Here is a 24,815-nt window from a genome sequence, read left to right on the forward strand (position 1 = left end):
TATTTCTCTCATTCCACGATTGGTCTAACCTTCCTGAGCCTGAAAACCAGGAACAGTGATGGCCATAGGTGCAAGCAGCTGCCCTGCAGGCTCTGCTCTTAGTCTGGATAGGTGCTCTTGGGGTGGAGCAAAGACCAGGGTCTCCTCAAGACTGGAGTGTGTCTCCTGATAACGCTTTTTGGACTCTGGACGCCTCTGCTCTTTCCACAGTTCATGGATTGTATAAGGTCTGGGGGCGGAGCAAACTCAGGATGCTGAAATCAGCTAGATTTTTGGTGTCAAAGGGGCAGTTCCATTGTCTGAAGTTGGAGTGTCTTTATTTGGGACTGATCTCCCAGCAACTAGTACAAATTCCCTGATGTGGATTCTTAGGAAGATCTGGGTTAAGAAGGTGGGCTCCTAGACCAGCCCAAAGTCTGCACATTAGAAAAGCCAGATTTTCAATCTGTTGGGCTCCCTTGGCCAAGTGTGTTATAACCAACAGATAACAGAGTCAACTGCACTCAAATCCTTGATATTTTTCCATGGCATAATCCATGTGTAATCCTTGGTCTTCTAGGTCATGATTTGGGAGGTTTACCTCTGGACAAGGGGCTTCAAGATCCAGCAATAATTACTCCTGTGTCCCTGTTTCAAAGAAGGTTGTCATTTTAGAACCAAGGCAAGATTTGAGGATATAGTCCTGCAAAAGCAAATTTCAAAACTCTTAAACTTGTTCTTACAGGCATGAGCTAAAAAAAAAAAAAAAAAAAATCGGGAACAGTGTTTTTCACGTAGGAGAGACTCTGTAAATATTTGCTGAACTGAATTCTAGTTACAACACTTCCTGCAGCCCCACCTTTGCCAATCCCAACGTTTAGTAAAAGTGGCCCAAATTGTGTTAGTGCTACAGAATTTTTGCATTTCCCCAGGAGCAAGTTTTAACATCTCTAGTTACACATTCAGTGGACATTCTTACACTTACATAATCCAGTGTTCTGTCCCATTTGCATGGAGTACACAAGAAGACTGTATCCGACCAACAGGTAATGTTTACATAAAATGTTAAAATTGCTTAGAGAGGCTCCTATGAACACAGTCCCCGAGGACGTTTCTCTTCTACACTAATTCTCATTAGAGCATTCATGTTCGCCAAGCGTGATCATCCAAAAATGTTTCTATACCATTAACTCCAGCCTCCCTCTTTCAAAAATGTTGCTGACTCACAGTGAACAAAGCTGTTTGATATAGCACAATAGGACTGCTAAGAATACATCCCCTGCTTTGCCTGCACACGTACTGAGCCTCGCAGTTTCTCTCTTTTGGTACCACTGGATGGAAGGAAGCTCACGAAACGAGGGCTTTTATTTTTAAAAATCATTCTATTTCTTACAGCTCTCTTCCAGTGTTTCCATGGCTGGTGTCCAGCTTCACAGGAGGCGGAGGTGAGGCCACAGACCAAGGGTCTCTTGGTGCACTTATGTTTTTAAGGCTTATCGTAAGGTGTGTCTGCATTTGGCATGGAAACCAGATGAGATAAAGGCAAATAATAAGTGGCAGTCCTAGAAGTAGCAAACATTACCCCGAAAATGGCATGGGGAAGGGGTGCACCGCCTATAAAGATGTATTTAGATAACTGAGGGTCCGAAAGGGTAGACCTTTGGTGAGCAAATATTTGCTGTTCTCTCTACAGGGGCACGTCTCTTTTACAAATGAGTGAGGAGAAAGAAGAGCAATTATTTACTTGTGGCACAAGAGAATGCTGGTTTATAACTCAAGATGTCCTCTTCTCTCCCTCCCTTCCTCTTGTCCCCTTCTTCATTCTGGAAAGCATTTCTTGTTAAGATAAATAATACGAAAATTTACCTGCTTTTGCCACTCTTAGTCAACATAGAATTGGCAGTTCCAGCTAAAATAAGAAAACAAACAAAAAAGAAATACTCTACATCAAAATAAGTAAAATTACCTCTGTTCTGAGATGACATGATCGTGTGTGTAGAAATCCGTAGAGATAAAACAAAAAACGTTAGACTAATAATTTCAGCAAAGGTGTAGGATACAATATCAACACAGAAAACTCAGTTACATTTCTATACCTTAACGGTGAACCATCTGAGAAGAAAATTTAAAAAGCAATTCCATTTAAAATATTATGAAAAAAATACTTAGAAATAACCAAAAAGGCAAAAGAAATGTGATAAATGGAATGTTTCCTGCCATATCAGTAAACAAAGGAAGTCACAGTCATCAGCGATTGCAGCCACAGCCTATGGTGAGCTGGTGAGCCCTGAGGGAACTCAGGGAGGAAACAGAATACCTGCCATCTAGCAGCCATCAGACTGCAGCCACTCCATAAGGTGAGCCCTGAGGAAACTCAGGATGTGAAAACACAGGATACTGGTCCCAGAAGCTGAGGTGTATAGCAAAGGAGTGATTTCAGTGAGCCCAGACTCTTGCATCTTCCCATACATAGAAAAGTGCTAAATTCCTTAACTTGAGATAATCTGGTTTATGTTAATTAACAATTATCTTTGATATTCAGACTACCTGCCCTTTGTTGCAAAACTTCTATATAACCTGGCTTCCCCCTGCTTCCTTGGAACAGTTCTCTCAGGGTTACTTGAGATGCTGTCTCCCGGGCTTGAAGTCCTAAAAATTTCTGCCGAATAAAACATAACTCTCAACTTTTAGGTTGTGAATAATTTTTTAGTTGACAAATGTATAACTAAAAAATTTGTTTGAAGAAAGTAAAGACACAGATATGGAAAGACAACCATGTTTGTGAATGAAAGACCATATTAGGATGACAATATGAACCAAAGTGATCTACACATTCCACTGAACTTTATATATATCCCAACATCATTTTTTTGCAGAAGTAGAAAATCTCACCCTAAAATTCATACGGAATCTCGAGGGACCCTGAATAGACAAAGCAATCTTGAAAAGAAAGAAACAAGTCTTGGAAAAGAAAAAGTAAAGTAAAAAGAGAGAACAGATTTGGGTTTCTCACAATTCCAGATTTCATAACTTACTACAAAGCCACTATCATCAAAATAGTGTGGGTAATGGCGTAAAGACAGATATAAAGACCAGTGAAATAGAGCAGAATACAAAAATAAACTCAAATATAGCTAATGTTGTTTGACAAGGTTGCCAAGATCATTTACGGGAAAAGTGCAGTCCTTTCAACAAACAATGCTGAGGAAACTACATATCAACGTGCAAAAGAAGGAAGTTAGACCTCTGCCTTACACACACGCACACACACAGGCACACACACGCACAAATCTCAAAATGCGTCAAAGACCTAAACATACAAGTACATGTATGAAACGCTTAGAAGAAAAGCTGATGATGACGACATTGGATTTGGATATGTCACCAGAGGTACAGGCAACAAAAGAAAAAATACATGAATTAGTATTCATCAAAATTCAAAATGTTTTTTTGCGTCAAGGTAAACTACCAAAAGAGTGAAAAGTCAATCCACAGAATGGGAAAAAAGATCTTTGCAAATCATGTGTCTGATAAAGTTGAATAGAATGGAACTTCTTGGAAATACCATAAAACTTTATCTCAAATCGCCTTTTCTCAACCATCCCAGACATTACTTGGTGACCTTTACTCTTTCATGCTTAATATTTCCATAATTAATCTTTTGATTATCCCTTCCTACTGATGCAAAATTTAAGGTTTTTATATCCTTTTCCTTCAGAGTTTGTCTTGACTACCACTGTTTCTCTTCCCTACTGAATTCAAAGAGTTTTCTAAGAGCATTTGGACCTACACCTTGAAGTAGTCCTAGTGTCTTCCAACTGGTTGACTTGGACATGGTTGAATTTTTCACAATCTGTATGTGAACAGCCTACACATAGGAATGGAAATACATTGTTTCACAAACATCACATCGAGCAGTTTGATGTATTCTCTCCACACCCTTCAGAAGTGATCTCTGTTACTCTTCTGTTTTTTTCTTTGACTCCAATTTTCTATACAGTGCATCCAAAACCAAAGTAAATGTACGGACAGGGTGACGCTTAGTTCCATCTGAAGGTGGCCAAGGTGTTTTGGTCTCTTCCCCCAGTTCCTTCTTCTGTTCCCTCCCCTCTATATTTCAGAGGCACTACCTATTCTTCTTCATCTTTGTATTTTTGCACTTACAGAATCTCAGAGTTTGAGGGAACTTGAAGGCCAATCACAGTCACAGAGTAAGTGAAAGCATCAGATCACAACAGGAACAAAGTGTTACATCAATAAACATCTTTATTATAGAAGGAGTTGATACTCTTGTATAAGAAAATGCTCAGATTCTCAAAAAAGCATTCAAAGAACTCTTCTTAGGTAACATGCATTTCAGCATCTGCTAGGTGTTCATCCAATCTGTCCTCAATGAGAACAATTTCTTCATGTCCTGGAGCAAGTACATCTATTGTTCTTGATCTGATAACTAGAAAAGTCTTGCATAATCGTGTTCATGATTTCTGGCCACAAATTCAGATGAGTAAGAAGAAAACACAGTTCTTTGTTTTTCTTGGAAGTGATCTTTCTTGGAAAATGGAAGCTGAAAAACATACTGTATTTTAGATACAGAACCAAGTCTTGGGGGTCCCCCTGATCATCAGGGACTGGATCCACAAAGACACTTATTGTCCCAGGTCCTTTGGTCCATTTAGGTCTGGCTGCTCTGCATGATGGTCAATCCAGCTCCAGAGAGAAAAGAGATGGTTACTGCTTTGAGGTCTCAATGTCTAAATGTTGATATAAAAGAGAAAGAAGGGAAGATTTCCCTGGTGGCACAGTGATTAAGAATCTGCCTGCCAATGCAGGGGACACAGGTTTGAGCCCTGGTCTGGGAAGATCCCACATGCCGTGGAGCAACTAAGCCCATGCTCCACAACTACTGAGCCCACGTGCCTAGAGTTCATGCTCTGCAACAAAAGAAGCCACTACAGTGAGAAGCCCACACACCGCAACAAAGAGTAGCCCCCACTCGCCCGAACAAAGACCCAACGCAACCAAAAAACAAAACAAAACAAAAACCACTTATTAAAAAAAAAAAAAGAGAGAGAGAAAGAAGTGAAAAAGTCTTAACATAATTGCCTATACGAGTGTGTGGGTGAACTTGCTTGGAACTGTGCTGGGAGAAAAGACGCTACATCAGAAGACTCTTTTCTTATTTTCCAGACCACAGAGATTTTCACATGACACATGACACAATATTCTGGCATTCACAACAGAAACAGATAGATATCAAGGACTATTGCTCAAAAATACAGAAATTCAATGTCATTTATCCTATTATTTGATCACAAAGTCTTGAAGTTGCTTCCAATCAAGTCTGTGTTCCTCATCATTAAAACACCTTTTGTTCTCCCTCATGGGGAAAAATCCTGACCTCATGGATATGGTCTAATGTACACAACAATGCTAGTGGGATCCAAGTGAGACAGCTCTTTCGTTACTCACTGTCTAGCAAACACCAGATTTACTGTCACATGTATGCAACATAATAAAAAAGAGATGCCATTTTTATGTACCCCAGAATTTATTTGCCACAGAAACTGTATGTTCTACAGAAAATAAGGAGAAAAAGAAATTTTCATTTCCTATCTTTTCAGAAATTAATTAAAATAACAACCAAATAATAACCCAAAGCATGGAAAAATGATCATGGCTTAGTTCTGTGAAGTAGAGAAAAAAATAGAAATAAAAATAATTTTAATCGCTGACATACTCGAGGGGAAAATGTAGCATTGATAGGAGCAACAGCATCAATTATACTACCCAACATTTTGAGTGATTACTATTTACCAGGAAGCACTCTCAATGAATCAAACATCCTATGAAGTAAGCTCAACTACTGACTCATTTTACAGATAAAGAATCCACAGAGGTTATTGATTTGTCCAAGGCCACATTGAAGGTGATTATTTTTGTCATTTTTGTAAACCTCAAGAGTCTTATATAGATGTTTGCACATTTATCCCTCCTTTCCTACTTCCTGCTTCCACCCTTAATCTGACAATAGGGTGGGTAAGGTGGGTAATTTTTTTGAGGGGGAAGGGGAACATTGGCAGAAATCTTCTTGCATTACATTTGTACTTTATGGAAAATGGGTAATTAATTGCAAGAAGGGAGACTGCTAGAGCTGATTTTCCAACTTTTCCCAAGGGCACCCCAAGGTTAAGGTATGCCCACCTGCTCCAGTAGCACACCTGGATTCACACTGCAGGTGAGCAAGATATGTTTGGTATTTCACACATATCCTGCCATGCCAGGTGTAGTTCCATTCTTCTCCCAACGGGTCACCTGCACCATCCTTTAATGATGCCATTGAGAGACACCAGGTTAGATGTTCTAAGGATCATTCCATGTCTGGTGAGGAAGTTATCCAAAATTGGGTGGTCCCAGTGACTACCTCACATTGAGGACAGTCAGAATTTGCCCCATGAGCTCAATTATAGAGATCACAAATAGTTGTGGGCCCAAGAATACACTAGTTGGCATTCCACAGCCTGACCTTCCCTTGTGTGCTCTCTGAGTGTGGATGTTACTTGGATTTCAGCTGACGATTTTTCTTCCTTGGTCAGCCCTCTGAGTATTCAGCTCCCCTGCCTTCTGCACCACTGAAGACACTCATTCAAATGGCAAGGTGTCCGGTCAGAATGTTGTGGAATTTTAATATCCAGGCACACTCAACAGCAATTACAGTGTTGCTGATAGCAATTTAATAGCAATACCAATTCCCTCTTTATAAGGAGGTTAACATCCTTGATGTAGTGAGCTATTTTCTAACCTTTGCCCTGTTCTAATCTTTGGCTCATTCATATTACATTCTGTCAAGAGTCATGAAGAATATAAGGTATCAACCTAATTTGTGAGCTAACAAATCAGTTTGCCCTGGTTTCACGACGCTGGTAGAGGGAAGACTGTTTATTACTCACAGCAATTGCTGTAACCAAAATAAGAGTATCGTTTTCCAGCTTTGTTGAGACATATAACATTGTATAGTCTTAAGGTTTAGGATGTGATGATTTGGTGTACGTATATATTGCGGAAATGTTCACTACGACAAAGTTTGTTGTGCTAGTTCCTTGAGCCCCTATTTCTAAAGGTTGAAGTGAAGGGGCCAGGTGATACCTGAACATGCAGTGAGTTGAGTTATAGGAGAAAAGGCTTGAGTCTAGGGCCCCTGGATCAATTATATTGGGCACTCAGCATCCCTGCCCTTTCTCTGGAGGGAGATATTTTCTTTATATTACTGGACAGTAAACACACCTTCCATTTCTCTGGATGGAGCCACGATCTCTATATTGCAAGACTGTTCACTGTACAAATGTCTTGAAAAAATTAATGTGGGATGAAGGGTAGTCAGTGCCTCTGCTTACTGGGTGTACAGAAATGCGAAAAACTGTGCAACGTTATCTCCCAAGGGGCACTTACCCACTTATAACAGCTGACTCCTGATTTCATTAGTAGCCTTCATCCTCCACTAGACTATAAACTCAAGGCATTTAACAATAATTTATTTCTGTCTACATTATTTATTGATAAAACAATGTGTGGCACATAAAAATTTCAATAAAATTTTGCTGAATGAATCAATGAAAGAATGGCAAGATATGCAAGAACTAATCAAAATGCTAAAGAATAGACAAATGATGAAGAAATTAAAATAATGAATATGATACACTACTTAAAACAAGTAAAATATAATACTGGATTTTTAAAATAATATTTGATAGCTTCAGAAAATACTTCTGTTAGGTCAAAGGAAAGTATACAATTTGTATGTTGAAGATTATTTTGATGTTTAAATAAAATAGAAACTCACACATTTGTAAAGGAAAATCATGAAGGAAAATGTACCAAACGTTAAATGTAATGGGCTAGTTACAAGTTATCTTTATTCTCTATCCTTTCCTTTTTTTCCCCCAAATTTCTGTAATTTGCATGTATGACTTTAATGATCAGGAGAAACAAACATCCTTATCTTTTTCATTGAAATATAGTTGACTTATTATATTATATTATTTCAGATGTACAACAGAGTGATTTGTTATTTTTATAGATTATACTCCATATAAAGTTATTATAAAATATTGGGTTTATTCCCCATTATTCTAGGTTGTAGGGTTTTCCCTTTCAGCACTTTAAATACATCATGCCATACACTTCTGCCTACATAGTTTCTACAGAAAAATTAGTTGATTGCCCGATGGGGTTTTCCTTGTATGTGACTCGTTTTTCTCTTGCTGTCTTTAGAATTCTCTCTTTAAGTTTTGCCGTTTTAATTATGATATGTCTTGGTGTGGACCTCATTGGTTTTATCTTGTTTGGGACTCTCTGTGCTTCCTGCACCTGGGTAGCTTTTCCCGTTTTCAGGTTCAGGAAATTTTTTGCCATAATTTCAACAATACACTTTCTGCCACTTTCTCTCTCCTACTTTTGGGACCCCTACAATGTGAATGTTAGTATACCTGATGTTGTCCCAGAGGTCCTTTAAACTGATCTCTTTTTTAAAATTTGTTTTTCTTTTTGCTGTTTTTATTGCACGATTTCCATAATTCTATCTTCCAGATCACTTATGAATTCTTCCATATCACGTAATCTGCTATTAATTCCTTCTAGTGTGTTTTTCACCTTAGTTATTGTATTCTTCAGTTCTGACTGGTTATTTTTAAAAATATTTTCTAGTTACTTGTTAACATTCTCACTGTGTTAATCTACTCTTTTCCCTAGTTCAGTTAGCATTCTTATTACTAATGCTTTGAACTGTGGTAAATTATTTTTGTAAGTTATTTATCTGTTTCATTAGCTATTTTTTTCAGGTGTTTTTTTCTTATTCTTTCATTTGAAACAAATTCCTTTGTCGTCTCATTTTGCTTAACTTTCTCCATCTCTATGAAATTAGGTGAAACAGTTACCTATCCCTGTCTTGAAAGGGTATGCTTGTGTGGAAGCAACCCTAGAGGCTTTTTTTTCAAAATAAATAAATTAATTTATTTATTTATTTTTGGCTGCATTGGGTCTTCTTTGCTGCACGTGGGCTTTCTCTAGTTGCGGCGAGAGGGAGCTACTTTTCCTTGCATGCACGTGCTTCTCATTGTGATGGCTTTTCTTGCTGTGGAGCAGGGGCTCTAGGTGCATGGGCTTCAGTAGTTGTGGCATGTAGGCTCAGTAGTTATGGCTCGTGGGCTCTAGAGCACAGGCTCAGTAGTTGTTGTGCACGGGCTTAGTTGCTCCATGGTGTGTGAGATCTTCCTGGACCAGGGCTCGAACCCGTGTCCCCTGCATTGGCAGGAGGGTTCTTAACCACTGAGACACCAGGGAAGTCCCAACCCTCGAGGCTTTGGTGGGAGAGCTGGAGCTGAAGTGAGCACGGGTCACGCCTTTCCCCAGGTTGTTCTGGCAGCTATCACCTGGGTGGGAGGTGGGACGGGGGAGGCTAAAGCCAGAGACAAGTCTGAGTCGGGGTTTTTCCTATGCTCAGTGGCTGGCACCATCGTATTGGGCCAGGCTAGGTCCCAAGGTGCTGGAGCAGAAGCCCTGAGGGTTGGGCCCAAACTGGTTACATTCCCTTTAAGTGTGCACCCTCTCCCTGCCCGCCCCACCAGCACTGGTCCCTTTGCCCAAGAGGGGAGCAGTGCTGGAGGAAGACAGGTTGGAGCAGGCACCTGGTGTAGGCTGCCGTGCATGCTGGTGCAATCCTGGAACACCCTTCAGAGCTCCAGAACACTTCTGATCTGCCACCTTTACCAATGGCAGTAATGGCCACCCTTGCCCTGTTCAGATGTCATGCTGGCCTGAGCCAGCTCTGTCCTCCACAACTGCACACTGTCCCCAGCACTGGCAGCCCTTGCCTTAGTAGGAGCTGACCTGGAGCCAGAGGTGCTGAAGTGGGCGTTGGCGTGGGCATTGGCCTGGGCCAGGGTGCACGCTGGGGCTGTCACAGTAAACTGGCTAGAGTCCTGGGCTGTTTCAATCTGCTTCCTCTGCTTAGTTCCCAGGAGCAAGCAAGTGTGTGCACCTTTTTCAAGAGGAGAGTCTAGGTTTCTTACAGCCCTCCTGTTAGTCCCACTGGTTTTCATACCAGCTACAGGGACTCCACTTCCTGGTGGTGGGTCCCAGGGCTGTGGTGCCCAGTATGTGGTTTCAACAGCTCACTCTCCAGGGAGGATCTCCGAGACCGAATCCCTGTAATCTCCCTCCTCTTCTGTGTCTCTCCTCGGGGCACAAGTCCTGATCTGATTGCTTCTCTTCCCTTCGCACCCAGCTCTATGTGGATGTTTCTTTACAGCCTTGGCTGTGTGAGAACCTTCCTGCTGGTCCCCAGTGTGTTTTCAGTGATAATCGCTCCATATGTAGATGTAATCTTGATGTGCTCATGGGGGAGGTGAGTTCAGCATCCTCTTGCTCTGCCATCTGGATCTCCTCCCCAAGACAGTGGTTTTAAAACTCATTGTGTACTAAGTTTAATACCTGTGATTGTTCAGGAGCAGTTTCTGCCAATTTATTTTCTTCCTTTCATGGACCATGTTTCCCCCTTTCTATCTTTCTTTCTTTCTTTTTCTTTCTTTCTTTCTTTCTTTTTCTTTCTTTCTTTCTTTCTTTCTTTCTTTCTTTCTTTCTTTCTTTCTTTCTTTCTTTCCTTTCTTTCCTTCTTTCTTTCTTTCTTTCTTTCTTTCTTTCCTTCTTTCCTTCCTTCCTTCCTTCCTTCCTTCCTTCCTTCCTTCCTTCTATCCTTCCTTCCTTTCTCTCTCGTATGCCGTGTGTGTGTGTGTGTGTGTGTGTATGTGTCTCTGTGTGTGTGTTTACAATTGGGCACCTGAAACAACAAGCAAATACCCACTCATTGCAGATTTGTCCCATGCCATGACTGTCCTTCACTAATTAGCTTGGCATGCTCCTAGTCTTGGGATCAGCCCAACAGGAAAGCTAAAGGGCTACTCAGTTCTTTTCTGACTCTGCATCTTGCCTGGTATCTGTGAGGCTTTTTGATTCTCCTGAATACATGAATGCCTTACTGTCCCCCAAATCCACACCCCAGTTCTACTCAGAGTTTTATGTGGTCTATGCTATGTCTCCTCCCTTAATCCCTTTTCCCTGGCATCTGTGCATATATAATCCCCCTGCAGCTGTAATGAGCCATTCCAGCTGCCCTTCAGTTTAAGCTTAGGGTTAGGTGAAACAGACACCAGTCTTTAGACAGCCCCCAAATAGGTTGTGACATTGCAAATAAGGTTTTCTGTGATCATTCTGGTCTGAGGGATGTGACTGGGAGCTGAGCTGCTGTTCTTTACAGATCAAGACTGCAACGCACCAGGCAGGAGGAGGGTACAGGTGAATATAAACACCATGAAATGTCCTACCACTCTGTTCTGGATTTTTCCTAATTGGGTGTTCACTGTGTTGCTCTAGGTTTTTGTTTGACTGTTTTCCAGAACGCCTATGAGGTTTTATAGCAAGATTCTGTTTTTTTCCTTATGTTTCCATGAGAGAATTCAGCACTTCCTACCTCACCGTTTAGCTGACATTAATCTACATGTTAAATTTTAATTGGCTTCACAACATTCCCTTGTATCAATGTTTCACGATTTCCCTAACTCCTCCCAATTTTATTATAATTTAACTTGTTTACAGATTTTTCTTTTATGAATAATGTTGAGCAAGATAATAAATTATATAAAGTATCATTTACATCATGACAATTTTCAGAAGTTCTCTAACTAGGTAAAAGGTATGAACAAAGATTCTGCTTGCATACAGCACACAGTAAAAACTATTAATAATTAACCTCCCATAAGCACTTTGCTAGAATGTCTGATTTTGGTATCATTTTCAGGATTTCACCCCCATCTGTAAGTAAAATAATTTTGCTGGTGGGAAATGTCAAAAGGCAAATTTATTTTCATTTGATGTTTTCATTCTTTATTAAGTGCTGACATTTTGAAAAATGCTTATTAGTCACTCCTTTAAGTTGTGTGATTGTGTGTGTGTGTGTGTGTGTGTGTGTGTGCTGTAATATAGTTAATTGTTTCAACTGACGTTTGGTCAAGATTGGGCTTCATAATTAGAAAAACCAAAAAGATTGGTATGTGGAGGTTTCTAGTCTTAACATATGGTCAATAATTGTTCAGCAAATCCCATGCAATAATTTACAGTAATGTAAGTGGATCCAGAATTGTAAATTTACTTATTAAAAATATGAGGTAAAATATTTCCAAGCAATTAGTGATTTATTAATCATTATACAATACTTAATATTATTCTGATAAAAAACCCAAACAAGTTAATTGCCTTCAAATATTCCTTACTCCATGGCTACTGATTTAATCATGCTCCTCCTGCAGTATTTCTGCTAACATTGGTCAGTACAGTTGGGGTGTTACCTTCCTGTTATTCACAGCCTGTGAGGGCAGAAGAAAAAATCAGAGCCTGCTTAGTCAGAGGAGCAACAGGCAATGGACCCCAAATGCCAGTGTCTGGAACTTAATGATGGCCACTTCATTCCCATTCTGGGATTTGGAACCTATGCCCCTGAGGAGGTAATATTTGTGGGTTGGGGTTAGGGTTAGAAAAGAAAATGGATGTAACGTGAGTGGAAGTGGACTTAGATTGTCAAGTTATTGAGTTCCTGTGCGACTCTGGGAGGGTCACTTGGTTCTACTAACCAGGCTAGAACCAACCCCTGTGAAAGGGGAGGAAGCATTCAGTCTTCCCTCGGCATCAGGGTTTGAAGCTGTGGTCACCTACCGATTACTCTGGGTTTCCCTCCAGTGTCTGTCTCTTTCCCAGCTTGGCAGAAGAGGTGAAACTCAGCCATCAAGAACACTGACTGTCAGCTGCTTTGCTTTGAGGGTGATTGCAATTGTGTGGTTTCTCTGTATGTTTCATTCATTCAAGAACTCTTTCCTCTTTCTGAAAAGAAGTATTTGAGGTAAAAGGTCCTGAAGATGAGGTGAATGAAAAATAATGGGAGAGAATTGCTTTTCTACTGTGTTGTGCCTGCTAGGTGCCAGACGAGAAACGCTCCGCCTGTGTTTTGTCTTGTTTTTCTGTTTCTGCTTGGAAAGTTATTCTAATGGAATATATAATATCACTTGAGGGGATTAGCTACAGTCTTATAGGGCAAGGTTTCAATTCTTGTTTTTTTGTAATATATTTTTTATTAAACTATAATCTTCAGTGCTTGGGTGTAAGAGGGGCAAAATGGACAATTTGCTAGACTGGAAGCCAGAAAGTTTGCTGTCCATCTTGTCTTTGGAGTACATAGTTGTATGACAAAGAACTGGTCCTTAAACTTTGAGTCTCACCTTTTTCATCTATAAAACAGAAGGAAGTATTCAGAGACACTTTGGAGATTGAAGACAGGACATGTTTACTTATTTATTTATTTTTATTTAATTAATTAATTTTTGGCTGCATTGGGTCTTCTTTGCTTCACGTGGGCTTTCTCTAGTTGTGGCGAGTGGTGGCTTCTCTTGCTGCAGAGCACGGGCTCTAGGTGCGCCGGCTGCAGCAGTTGTGGCATGTCGGCTTCAGTAGTTGTGGCATGCCGGCTTCAGTAGTTGTGGCATGTGGGCTTCAGTAGTTGTGGCCCACGGGCTCTAGAGTGCAGGCTCAGTAGTTGTGGTACATAGGCTTAGTTGCTCCGCGGCATGTGGGAGCTGCCCAGATCCGGGCTCCAACCCGTGTCCCCTGCGTTGGCAGGCAGATTCTTAACCACTGCGCCATGAGGGAAGCCCCAGGGCATGTTTAATTTGCAGCATAAAGTAGGATGAGGGGAGGGAAGGGTCCAGGCTATTCCTGAAGCTCGCTGGTTAATTCCTGGGTACATCTCCGAATGCCCGTACATTTAAGGAAAACCAGGACTAGACCCAACAAAGGACAGTTAAACCAAGTATCTACCTCCTTGAAAAAGAAAAGATTCTGAATCACATAAAAAGAAATGGAATATTATTCAGCCTTATAAAAGAAGTTATCCCGCCATTTGCAACAACATGGATGAACCCAGAGAACATTAAGCTAAGTGAGATAAGCCAGACATAGAAAGACAAATACTGCATGATCTCTTTATGGGTAGAATCTTAAAAAATCAAACTCATAGAAGCATAGAGGCATGGTGACCAGAAGCTGGGGCCGTGGCTGGGAAAAATATAAAGATATTGGTCAAAGGGTACAAACCTTCAGTTATAAGATGAATAAGTTCTTGAGACCTAATGTACAACATGGTGACTATAGTTAATAATGGGTTATATTCTTGAGATTTGCTAAGAGAGTAGATCTTAAGTATTCTCACCACACCCAAAAGTTAGCTATGTGAGGTGATGGATCTGTTAACTAGCTTGATTTTGGTAAATCATTTCACAATAGATACTTATATGAAAACATCACTTTGTACAACTTGAATAGATACGGTTTTTATTTGGTGTGTTCTGTGTGGCTACACTGGTAGACAGAGGACTCTCAGAAGCATTCATCTTGTTTCTTGATGCTTTGTACCATGAACATTATACCTTTGTTTACTTTGCTTAAAATATCTCACTGTATAAATCATATCCATGACTACAACTTTATGCTCAGTCTTATGAGTTCCTCCAGAAAATCACTGAAACTGGAGGTGGTCTTGGGGACCTCTAATGTCAGCGATGAACCAGCGATTGCCTGGGATTGAAGGACTTCCTGGATGTCCAACTTTAATTACTTACCAGGAACACTGAGAGAAACTGTTATGCGTTCATCACCACACATGCAGAACTAACCAAAGGCATGAAGAAAAGTTGATTTTTGGGAAGATCAAAGCTTGTGTCTTAGCAATCTCTTAATCCTGTGGATATCCAACTACTACCTTTGTTGCTTATGTAGGTTCCTAAGAGTGAAGCTCTGGAGGTCACCAAATTTGCTATTGATGTTGGGTTCCGCCATATTGACTGTGCTCATTTGTACCAAAATGAAGAGCAGGTTGGACAGGCCATTCGCAGCAAGATTGCAGATGGCACTGTGAAGAGGGAAGACATATTCTACACTTCAAAGGTGCTGTGTGTGTTGTGTGAGTGTGCACATGTGTGCAACGTGATTGTGCACAGGTGACAATTACATAATAGGACCAGTAGTTGTTTGGTGAACTGTGCTTATTGGTATAACTTTTTTCACACATATTTGTATATTAAATCTGGTATGTGATGGTGGCATTCCCATCATTGCTGTGTTCAAATTTTAATTTTAAAGTAAAGTCACTTTACTTCTCTGAGCCTAGACCAGAGCTGTGTTATTTCATATGGGCTAATGAATCAGACAGAACTGTGATCAGATTATAGCTTTCCTTATCATCTAGGGGACTTTCTAAAATTTCTTCAAGTTCTAAATCTCAGTTCTTACGTCCATCAGTGAGAGAGAGCAATAGGAGAGGCAGTTTGTATATTACACAAGTTCTAGCAAAAGTGTCTTGAATTATGTTCTGCTCATATTAATATGTTCAAAGCACTTTTCCTACAGTTATGTAAACAAACAGATACTAATTCCTGAGAGGATTGATTCTTTGATAGAATTAGATTAAGTCTGTAAACTGCTTTTAAACTCTATCAAACATAATTCAGATAATGAGTATGGTAATTATTTGATAATACTTTTTATTTCTTGGATCATTTCTTTTTATTGTGAGTGACGTACTGATGATAAAATCAATCAAATAATAAAATTTACTTGAGTTGGTTAGATCAAAAATGGAACTGAAAAAGAAACAGAGTGGTTTTCCTCTGTGGTCATCTGTTTCTAATCAGGAAAAATGTCTAATTTTTAGGTGAAAGAAGAAAAACAAAATTACCTAAGGCATTAATTTAACATAGCTCCCATTCTTTAACCTCTGCAGCTTTGGTCCACTTTCCTTCGACCAGAGTTGGTTCAACCAGCCTTGGAAAAGTCACTGAAAAATCTTCAACTGGATTATGTTGATCTCTATATTATTCATTTTCCAGCGGCTCTGAAGGTTTGCGATTTGTGTGATCACGTCTATTTTATTTCTTGTGTGAGAATATCTATCAACTTGCATGGATGGTTGAATTCAGATTTTTCTTAGTAAGATGTAGGGATGATAACACTAGAGTAGAATTCCCAAAATCATAATTTCTGATTATCTTTTTATTGGATTTCTTTGAATCCTTAATTTTCTTTCCATGCCTCCAAGAGAAAAGAGTTCAACAATCTCACATCCTCTGCCTCAAAAACTTGAGGAAATAAAAATAGACGCATTCAACACAGGGTCCTGGGCCTCTTGGGGATTTCATGAACACACAGTTTGGTGCAGCAGTGGTGAGCAATGAAGCTGCCTTACACTTGAACATGATAAGTTTATCTCCTCTTTCACCCTTTCAAATTGACTGGAGTTGGTGGTGCTCTCTCTGGGTGGGTCTAAACCTAGCAGCCTTTATAGGGACTTGGGAGACCTTGCCTACACAATTGGCTGTCTTCACAATGAGTTTTGTAGACTGCACTTAGCCATTAAGAACTGCATTATGTAGAACTCTTGATCTGAAGTTACAGGAATCTGCTCAAACTACCCTATACAAAAGAGTTTATTGGGCTATGTAGATGGGAAGTCCCAGCCATGGATAGATTTAAGGATTTGCAGTACTCTTCAGAAGTGTCTCCTTTTCTTCTGTCCCTTAACTTTGTAGTACTCTTGGTTTGCTTTATTTTTACCTCAACATTTTCCTTCGGTGGCAAATTAACCTTGATCAGTTCAAGGCCCATGGTCATTAACATTTGAGAGCACGTCTGGATCTTCCACATTCCATATTAACCTAAAAAGAGCCTTGCTGATTCATGTGCCTGCCCTAGGGCTATCAGATGTTCAGAGGGAAAAGGAAATCGGATTGTCAGGCTTAAGTCAAGATTGCACTTTTTTTCTGGAAATAAAGCCATGTAACTTATTGCCATTCTTTACATAAGTCACTCTTTGGGACCTAGGAAAATTCTATTTATTAAAAATATAGTAAGTGTAAGAGATCTAGAATGTTGCTACACCTACCTCATGGATGTTTAGTGTCCTGGTCCTAGATGTGCCTGGCAGCCTGGTTAAGTGTGGGGAAATTATTTAGTGACATCTTTAAAATGACTGCTTCTATTCTATTCCAGCCAGGGGAGGAACTTTTTCCCAAAGATGAAAATGGAAAAATGATATTTGACACAGTGGATCTCTGTCGCACGTGGGAGGTGAGTCTGTGGAGGAGAGAGCCCAGGGGAGGAAGCCAGGAGAGGGGGAACCCCCTTCATTTCTTCCACCTGTGAGAATGGGTTGTGGACCATCAGATTCAGCAGTTCATGAACTTTAAAGGGCTGTTATGCTGGGGTGGTGTGGACGAAATCATTGCTGAAATGTTCACAGAGAGGAACGGAGAAGAATTTGGGGCAGTGAAGGTAAGCATCTCTTTCCTTCAGTGTGATATATCTTCTTCTGGGATTTTCTAAGGAAGAGACAGTAATTCTTATTTTATTTTATTTTTATAAATTTATTTATTTATGGCTGCGTTTGGTCTTCACTGTGGTGTGCAGGCTTCTCATTGTGGTGGCTTCTCTTGTTGTGGAGCATGGGCTGTAGGCATGTGGGCTTCAGTAGTTGTGGCTCGCAGGCTCTGTGCCTCTCGCAGTAGAGCGCAGGCTCAGTAGTTGTGGCGCATGGGCTTAGTTGCTCCGCGGCATGTGGGATCTTCCTGGACCAGGGCTTAAACCCGTGTCCCCTGCATTGGCAGGTGGATTCTTAACCACTGTGCCACCAGGGAAGCCCCGTAATTCTTATTCTTGTGTCACAACCTTCTTCCCCTTTTTTCTTCTTGATAATCCATGCTAATTCTTGACAGGTGACCCTGTTAGCATTTTTTCAGCATTTATTCTTGCTCTATAGCCCATTGCAAATCATGTTCACCACCCCGTTCCCCCCCAGGTCCTGGAGAAGTGTAAGGACGCAGGACTGGCCAAGTCCATCGGGGTCTCCAACTTTAACCGCAAACAGCTGGAGAAGATCCTGAACAAGCCGGGGCTCAAGTACAAGCCTGTCTGCAACCAGGTGAGCAGCCTCCGTCTCCTCTCCTTTCTGCTCTTCATAACCTCCTTCCTGTAGTAGAGCCAGATGTCTATTTGTCTTCCCCTCCTATTCATCCTACCTTTGTGGGACAGAAGATTCTAGAGAGCAGAGCCTCTGTCTGGAAGGGCATGGATAGAACCCAGAATGGTATCTCTGTGTGATAAAGTCTTGGTGGAAAAGATGGGGAGGGCTTCCTGCTAAATTGTGGGTAGGAATTTAGGGAAGGTAAAGGAGATGAAGGAGGGTTAGAATAGTTACCCAGACCTTAGAGGAAGGTGGCATTTCCCTGAGCTGTAAAGGATGACCAGAAATTGGATGGTGAAAGTGCCTTGGAGGGAACTGTGTACAGGTAGGAAGGCCATGAAAACACGGAATGAAAAGCAAATAAAGAGCGAAAATGAGATCTCATTGAGGTTTTAAGAGTTTGTGTGGGGTTCAGGTGCCTGAGTCCTTAGCGTTAGTGTCTCTGCTTTTAGAGATCTTCAACAGGAAGCATAGTACAGAAAAACTTGCTGGAGACTATGAAATTCATCCAGGTTAGAGGGTGAAGTTAACGTCTTATGGTGATACTAACAGTAGATGAAATAGTCACTCAGGAATTAGAGCAGACCTTGTGATTTACTCGGTCTTGGTATGGTTCTCCCATTGATTTCCACCGTAAAATTAAATGTTTAAACACATTTTTTCTCTGTTTGATCTTTTGCTCGTATATTTTTTGTTGTATTTTTACTTTTTTATGGTGAGAAAACTTAATAAGAGATTCATCCTCTTAAATTTTAAGTATACAATACTATACAATACAATGTAATACAATATTGTTAACTGCAGGGACAACGCCGTACAGCATATCTCTAGAATTTATTCATCTTGAGTAATAGACTTCACACCCATGTTTAGAAACTTCCGATTTCTCCTTGATCCCAGACCCTGACAACCATCACTCTACTCTTTAATTCTATGAGTTTGACCAGTTTAGATATTAATATTTGTTTTTCTGTGACTGTTGTATTTCATATAATGTAATGTCCACAAGTACAACCTGAAGTCAAGGAGTAAGAGTCTTCTACAGAAAAAGTAGCTTGTAAAATTCAAGATTTATATATATCTATATACAGCATCAACATTTTCAATTATAAAAGTTTAAAAATTAATGTGATTTTAGCATTAATTTTGCCTCCAAGTTTTCATTGTGAAAATTTTCAGATATTAGCAAAGTTAAGGGTATGATAGAGAATATCCATGTAATATTTTGTTGACTTGAATCTCATTGTAATTCACATATCACTTTGAGACATGTTTCTCAAGCTCTTTTAACCTAGCATGGTGGTCACTCAATCATTTTTTTTAACCATGATATCCAGACAGGTTTTTGACAAATATAATAGATTTATCAGACTATCATCTTGTGATGTTAATTTGTTTCTCTATTCTCAATTCCTGTAAATGAGTAGATAGATCTGAACTCCTTACTACCTTAAGGTTAAACAATTTGACAAGAACACGTCCTTTGCATGTTGTGCCCTTCAAATGCACCCCAGTAGGAAGCACGTGATGACAGCTTGTCCCATTGTGAATGATGGCACTTTTGTTCTCCTGGTAAAGCTAGTGGTAGCTAGATTTTTTGTTTGGAAATGTGTATTTTCCCTGTTGAAATTACCTAGTCATCTGGGGAAGTTAGATTCTCCCCAAATTTTCACATAATGGTTGAGAATCCATCAATGACTTTCACCTGAATTAGTTATTTCATTGGGATGTTTTTCAATATTTTCAACTTAAATACTCTTTTTGATCTTCTTACCTGACATTTTATTGCAAAAGTAAAATTCTGCCATTAAGTCAGCATAAAATACCTTATTCCTATAAGACAGGGTAAAAACTTAACTCCTTCCCCTTAATTCTCAGTTTCTGAGAAAGGGTTTATTGTAATAATCACCATCAGTGGAGGCAAATATTTTTGTTCTTTCTCTCTTTCATCACTTGGGACTCAGGGATTTTTATTTATTCTCAGTGTTACATTTATTCATTATTCCTTTTGATGCTCAAATCTACCCAAATGTCTCCAGTGGGATCCCCATCGAACTGGTTCTTTTAGTGCTTCAGACATTTCTTCATGAGTCTTGGAGCAAATTCTTTGCAAAATTTGATGTCCAAGACTCAAACAGGTGTTTTTCTGTCTCAGATCTGGAATTAGGTGTGTCTCTTGGTAGTGTGTTTAGTAATTGAGATCTGGTCCCTAGAGTTACTTGTTCTCAGGAATGCCATTATTTTTTACCTTTTCAGGGACAGAGATATAAAATGTATTTTTCTTAAAAAATCATTATTTGATGTTGATACTTCCAGTTTAAATTTAATGTTACACAGTTTTTTTCTTTAGATTTTTTTAACTTCTAACATTTCTCTGTCATATTTACATTACCATTTCATATAATCTGAAACTCTTCTATGTTGGCCTTCTACAGGTGGAATGTCATCCTTATCTCAATCAGAGCAAACTGTTGGACTTCTGCAAGTCAAACGATATTGTTCTTGTTGCCTATGGTGCTCTGGGATCCCAACGATTAAAAGATTGGTAATGAACCCTAATGAAGACAATGGAGAGTTTACCTAAAATTCAGTTTTTGATGAAATATTTTTAGTCATACCGTACTCAATGCTCTGGAGATAACTCTCAACTTGCTTGGGGGAGAAAGGGGAGGGATGGAAGGAATCCTTCTCTTTTGTCTTCCCATCACCCAGCCAATTTTCTTATATTATATGTGTCCTGTTGTAGATCGATCAATAACACGTGTCTGTATTAAAATCTATATATAATCCCCCAGCTGAGACCTAAGACATAAGCTTAAGTCATGATTTACTTATCTATTACCTAAGGAACACATTACTAGTAATAGACTCTCCAGGCTTCACTTACCTTATGTATAAAATCAGGATAATAACATATAACTCCCAGGTCTATCATGATCCAAAAAATTACAATTTGAACCATTTTTGTAAACATCTGTAGAAGTACTGCACACTGTAAGTAATGATGAAATGAATAGTTCTCATTTTGAGACTACTCAATTTTTATCAATACCTGAGAAAATTAAACTAAAAAGTATCCTGGTCTTTTCCTTCTCTTTCTTCTTTCATGCTCTGGTACTTACTTTGGGGCTGTGATTGGAGAATAAAAACAGCCACTGAGATGTAAAACAGAAAAAAACCATGATTGTGGAAGCATTGATCTCAACTCAATCATGCATCCATATGACCTGGAGAGCTTTGTAAACATAGATTGCCAGGTGCCACAATTGAGTTTCTGACTCAGTTTGTCTGCAGTTAAGCCATGGAATTTGCATTTCTAACAAGGTCCCAGGTGATACTGATGCTGTTGGTCCATGAACCACATTTTGAGACGCAGTTGTCTAGAGTGGACCTACTTGGTCTGTTTGGGAAGCCTCCTAACAAGCTGAATACTCAGTCTCAGATCTTCAGCATTTCTGAATTTCCTTCCAGGGTGAACTCAAGCTACCCAGTTCTCTTGGAGGACCCAGTTCTTTGTGCCATTGCAAAAAAGCACAAGCAAACCCCAGCACTGATTGCCCTTCGCTACCAGATGCAACGTGGGGTTGTGGTCCTGGCCAAGAGTTACAATAAGAAGCGGATCAAAGAGAACATGCAGGTGATGAGTGGGGCTGTGGGCACAGGGGGTCTAAATAATATCCTTCATGAGGGTCATTCTTTGTCCAGCTCTCAAGACTATCTTTGGGCCAAGATGATTTATCTGTTATTTATCGTGCATGTATGCCTTATGTATATTCCTAATGGTTTTCTCCTCCTACTGTGGCAACAGGAGAGGTGGCATGGCTGGATAGGATTAAGATTGGACAGAAAATGGAGATTTTAGTTCCAGCATTACATCTGCAATTTATTCTGTCACCCTGCAAGTGATATCTTATTTTCTTTATTCTCAGTTGATGAAATTGAATTGTGATTTTCTTAGACAGTTGGGCTGCTATAACAAAATACCACAGATTGGGTGGTTTAGAAACAACTGAAATTTGTTCCTCACTGTTCTGAAAGCTGGAGGTCTGAGATCAGGGTGCCTGTGTGGTCACGTGAGGGCCCTCTTCCAGGTCACAGTCTTCTCCTTGTATCTTAATGTAGTGGGGGCAACGGAGCTCTCAGAGTCTCTTATATGATATATGATATTATTTAAATCTCATTCATGAAGCCTTCACCATCATGACCTAACCGCTACTCCAAGGTCCCACTTTCTAATATCATTACATTAGAAGTGAGTTTTCCAACATATGAATTTGGGGAGCACACAGATTACAGCAGTGATCTTCAACCTCCATGTCATCATGGTTTTATTTTGCATTCCTCTGAATAGTAACGTAGTTTCATCTTCATACTTCTAATCTCCCTGAGTTTCTGCCTTTGTGAAGTTCCTGTTCAAGACTTTGTCCATTTTTATTAGGTTGTCTGTCTTTTGATTTATATGTGTGAGACGATTATTATACTGTTAACTATAGCTGTACAGCAAACTCGCCCCCATTAAGGGGTTTAATGCAGAAATCATTTACGCATCTCATGATTCTGTGGTATGACAATTAGCCTTCATTCAGCTAAGCTGTTCTCTCCTTGGCTGGGCCCTCTCATGTCTTTGCAGTCAAATGCAGAGCAGCTAGGCAGTGCTGCTTTAGCAGGTGGATTTGGATGTTGTCAGAGGAGCCAGCCCTCTTCTCCATACGGTTTTTCATGTATAGTCGGCTAGACTGTGGCCACTAACCTGGTCTTCATCTCAGCACAGTAGTATGATACCAAGGCAATGAGTGGGAAAAAAAATCCTTGTCATGTCTAGGCTCAGAACTGACTCGCCACTTCTTCTGGCAAATTTCATTGTCCAGTGCAAGTTACAGGTCAGGCCAATTCAAGGGACAGGGAAATATTACCCTGAAATTTTGTTTTTGTCTTTCCATTCAAATTTAGCCCTGTAATACACCTGGAACTGATTTTCTAATATGACATGAAAATGGAGATATATATATATATATATACATATACTTAAATAGAAACCTAAATGTCCATATTTTCCCACAGATTTTCATTGTCAACTCGGCCATGTATCAAGTGTCCATAAGTACATTTCTGGCCTCTTTCTTCTAGTTAGCTATTTACTTTGCTGCACTGTCTTATTGTAGTGGAAAATAAGTCTTGCTTTGAAGAACGGTACATTTTTCTTCTTTAAGGCTGTCTTGGCTGCTCTTGACTAGCTGTTCTTTTATATGAAATTTAGTATCACTTTACCAACTTCTACAAAAGAAAAAATCTTTAAGTCTTTGGTTCATGTTGCATTGAAACACTAGATCACTTTAGAGAAAACTGATTTCTTTTTAAGATTGAGATTTCCATTCCATGACTATGATATGAATTTCTAATTATTTAGGTGTTCTTTAATATTTTAAATACATTTCATAACTTTCTCTACAAAGGCATTTACATAATCTTTTTTGTTCAATTTATTCATAGAGAATGAGTAAGTTTGATAACGGCTTCTCGGATAGGTTTTCACGGCAGGGGGTTCTCCTTCCAATACTTGCTTAAGCTCAAAGCTGTGTCATACTTAGGGGTGCTGGGAATGAAAAATCAGTGTAATGTTTGGTCAAGTATGAGTATTTTCTCCAGGTTGTCCAACTGTCCCTTTGTCTGGAAAAAGATTTTTGTTTGTTTGTTTTTTGTCACAAGTAATTCACTTAGAAAGATTTGGGATTGATGCCTTGCAAGCTGTGTATGTGTATGTGTGTGTGTGTGTGTGTGTGTGTGTGTGTGTGTGTGTGAAATGGAGCAGAAAAGGAGAGGGAGTGGGAAGGAGAGGTGGAGAACCCCGCAGAAGTGTTCCCAGGCTGGTTCACTTGGAAGCTGAGGACAGGCGAGTCTTCCCTGTACTCTCTTCTTGCCTCCATCCAGCTGGAAAGTCCTCCAGTTCCCAGGGGGAGGCCAACTCCTTGGGGAAGAGGTTAATGTGATTCTTCCCTTCCTTCCAGGTTCTCGATTTTGAATTAACTCCAGAAGACATGAAAGCAATTGATGGTCTCAACAGTAATGTACGATATTATGATTTACTCTTGTAAGTGACTTGTATATATTTCACACACATTGTTTTCTTTTTTCTTTTTTCTTGGAGTATAATTGCTTCACAACGTTGCGTTAGTTTCTGCTGTACAAAGAAGTGAATCAGGTATATGTATACATATATCCCCTTACAGATGAACCTATTTGCAGGGTAGGAATAGAGACGCGGATGTAGAGAACGGACTTGTGGACACGGGGGTTGGAGGTGGAGGGGTGGGGTGAATTGGGAGATTTCGATTGACATATATACACTACCATGTGTAAAATAGACAGCTAGTGGGAACCTGCTGTATAGCACAGGGAGCTCAGTTCGGTACTCTGTGATGACCTAGATGGGTGAGATGGCGGGGTGGGGTGGGAGGGAGGTCCACACACATTGTTTTCTGTAGCATGTAGGTCAGCAGAGAAACTGAGCTTCCCTAACCAGGAAGGCAGGCCTGATTTCCAGTGTAGGAGTAAACCAGGGCTTCCTGTAGACCTCAGACCAGAGGTTTCTTCCAGGGCTCAGTCTCTGACCTAACAGAAATGTGAGCAGGGCCCAGGACAACTCATAAGTAAAATCACCAAAGTTCACATTGTGGTGAATTCACTACCTTATGCCCCTCATCTCTGTGCCTGGTGTACTTCCTCTCAG

General features: G+C 40.0%; 1 protein-coding gene across 1 annotated transcript; it reads left to right on the forward strand.

Moving 5' to 3' along the window:
- The first annotated feature begins 12,347 nt into the window (after window positions 1–12,347).
- Window positions 12,348–24,536, forward strand: LOC111170128 (aldo-keto reductase family 1 member C3). Its single transcript, XM_022564949.2, has 8 exons — window positions 12,348–12,530; window positions 14,851–15,018; window positions 15,854–15,970; window positions 17,119–17,196; window positions 17,924–18,046; window positions 20,524–20,633; window positions 21,560–21,725; window positions 24,094–24,536. The coding sequence occupies exons 1-8, from the start codon at window positions 12,447–12,449 to the stop codon at window positions 24,178–24,180; spliced, it is 933 nt and encodes a 310-aa protein (XP_022420657.2). The 5' UTR covers window positions 12,348–12,446; the 3' UTR covers window positions 24,181–24,536.
- Window positions 24,537–24,815: the final 279 nt, after the last annotated feature.

The sequence above is a fragment of the Delphinapterus leucas genome, chromosome 2 (genome assembly GCF_059928025.1).
Source record: "Delphinapterus leucas isolate spDelLeu-1000000601 "Yukka" chromosome 2, BTC_Dleu_Yukka2, whole genome shotgun sequence".
In the NCBI taxonomy this organism is placed as follows: domain Eukaryota; kingdom Metazoa; phylum Chordata; class Mammalia; order Artiodactyla; family Monodontidae; genus Delphinapterus; species Delphinapterus leucas.

Coding starts and splice junctions, on each gene's coding strand:
- LOC111170128 (XM_022564949.2), top strand. CDS start 12,447: ATGGACCCCAAATGCCAGTGTCTGGAACTTAATGATGGCCACTTCATT. Junction 12,531..14,850: donor GAACCTATGCCCCTGAGGAG/GTAATATTTGTG, acceptor TTGCTTATGTAG/GTTCCTAAGAGTGAAGCTCT. Junction 21,726..24,093: donor GGATCAAAGAGAACATGCAG/GTGATGAGTGGG, acceptor CCTTCCTTCCAG/GTTCTCGATTTTGAATTAAC.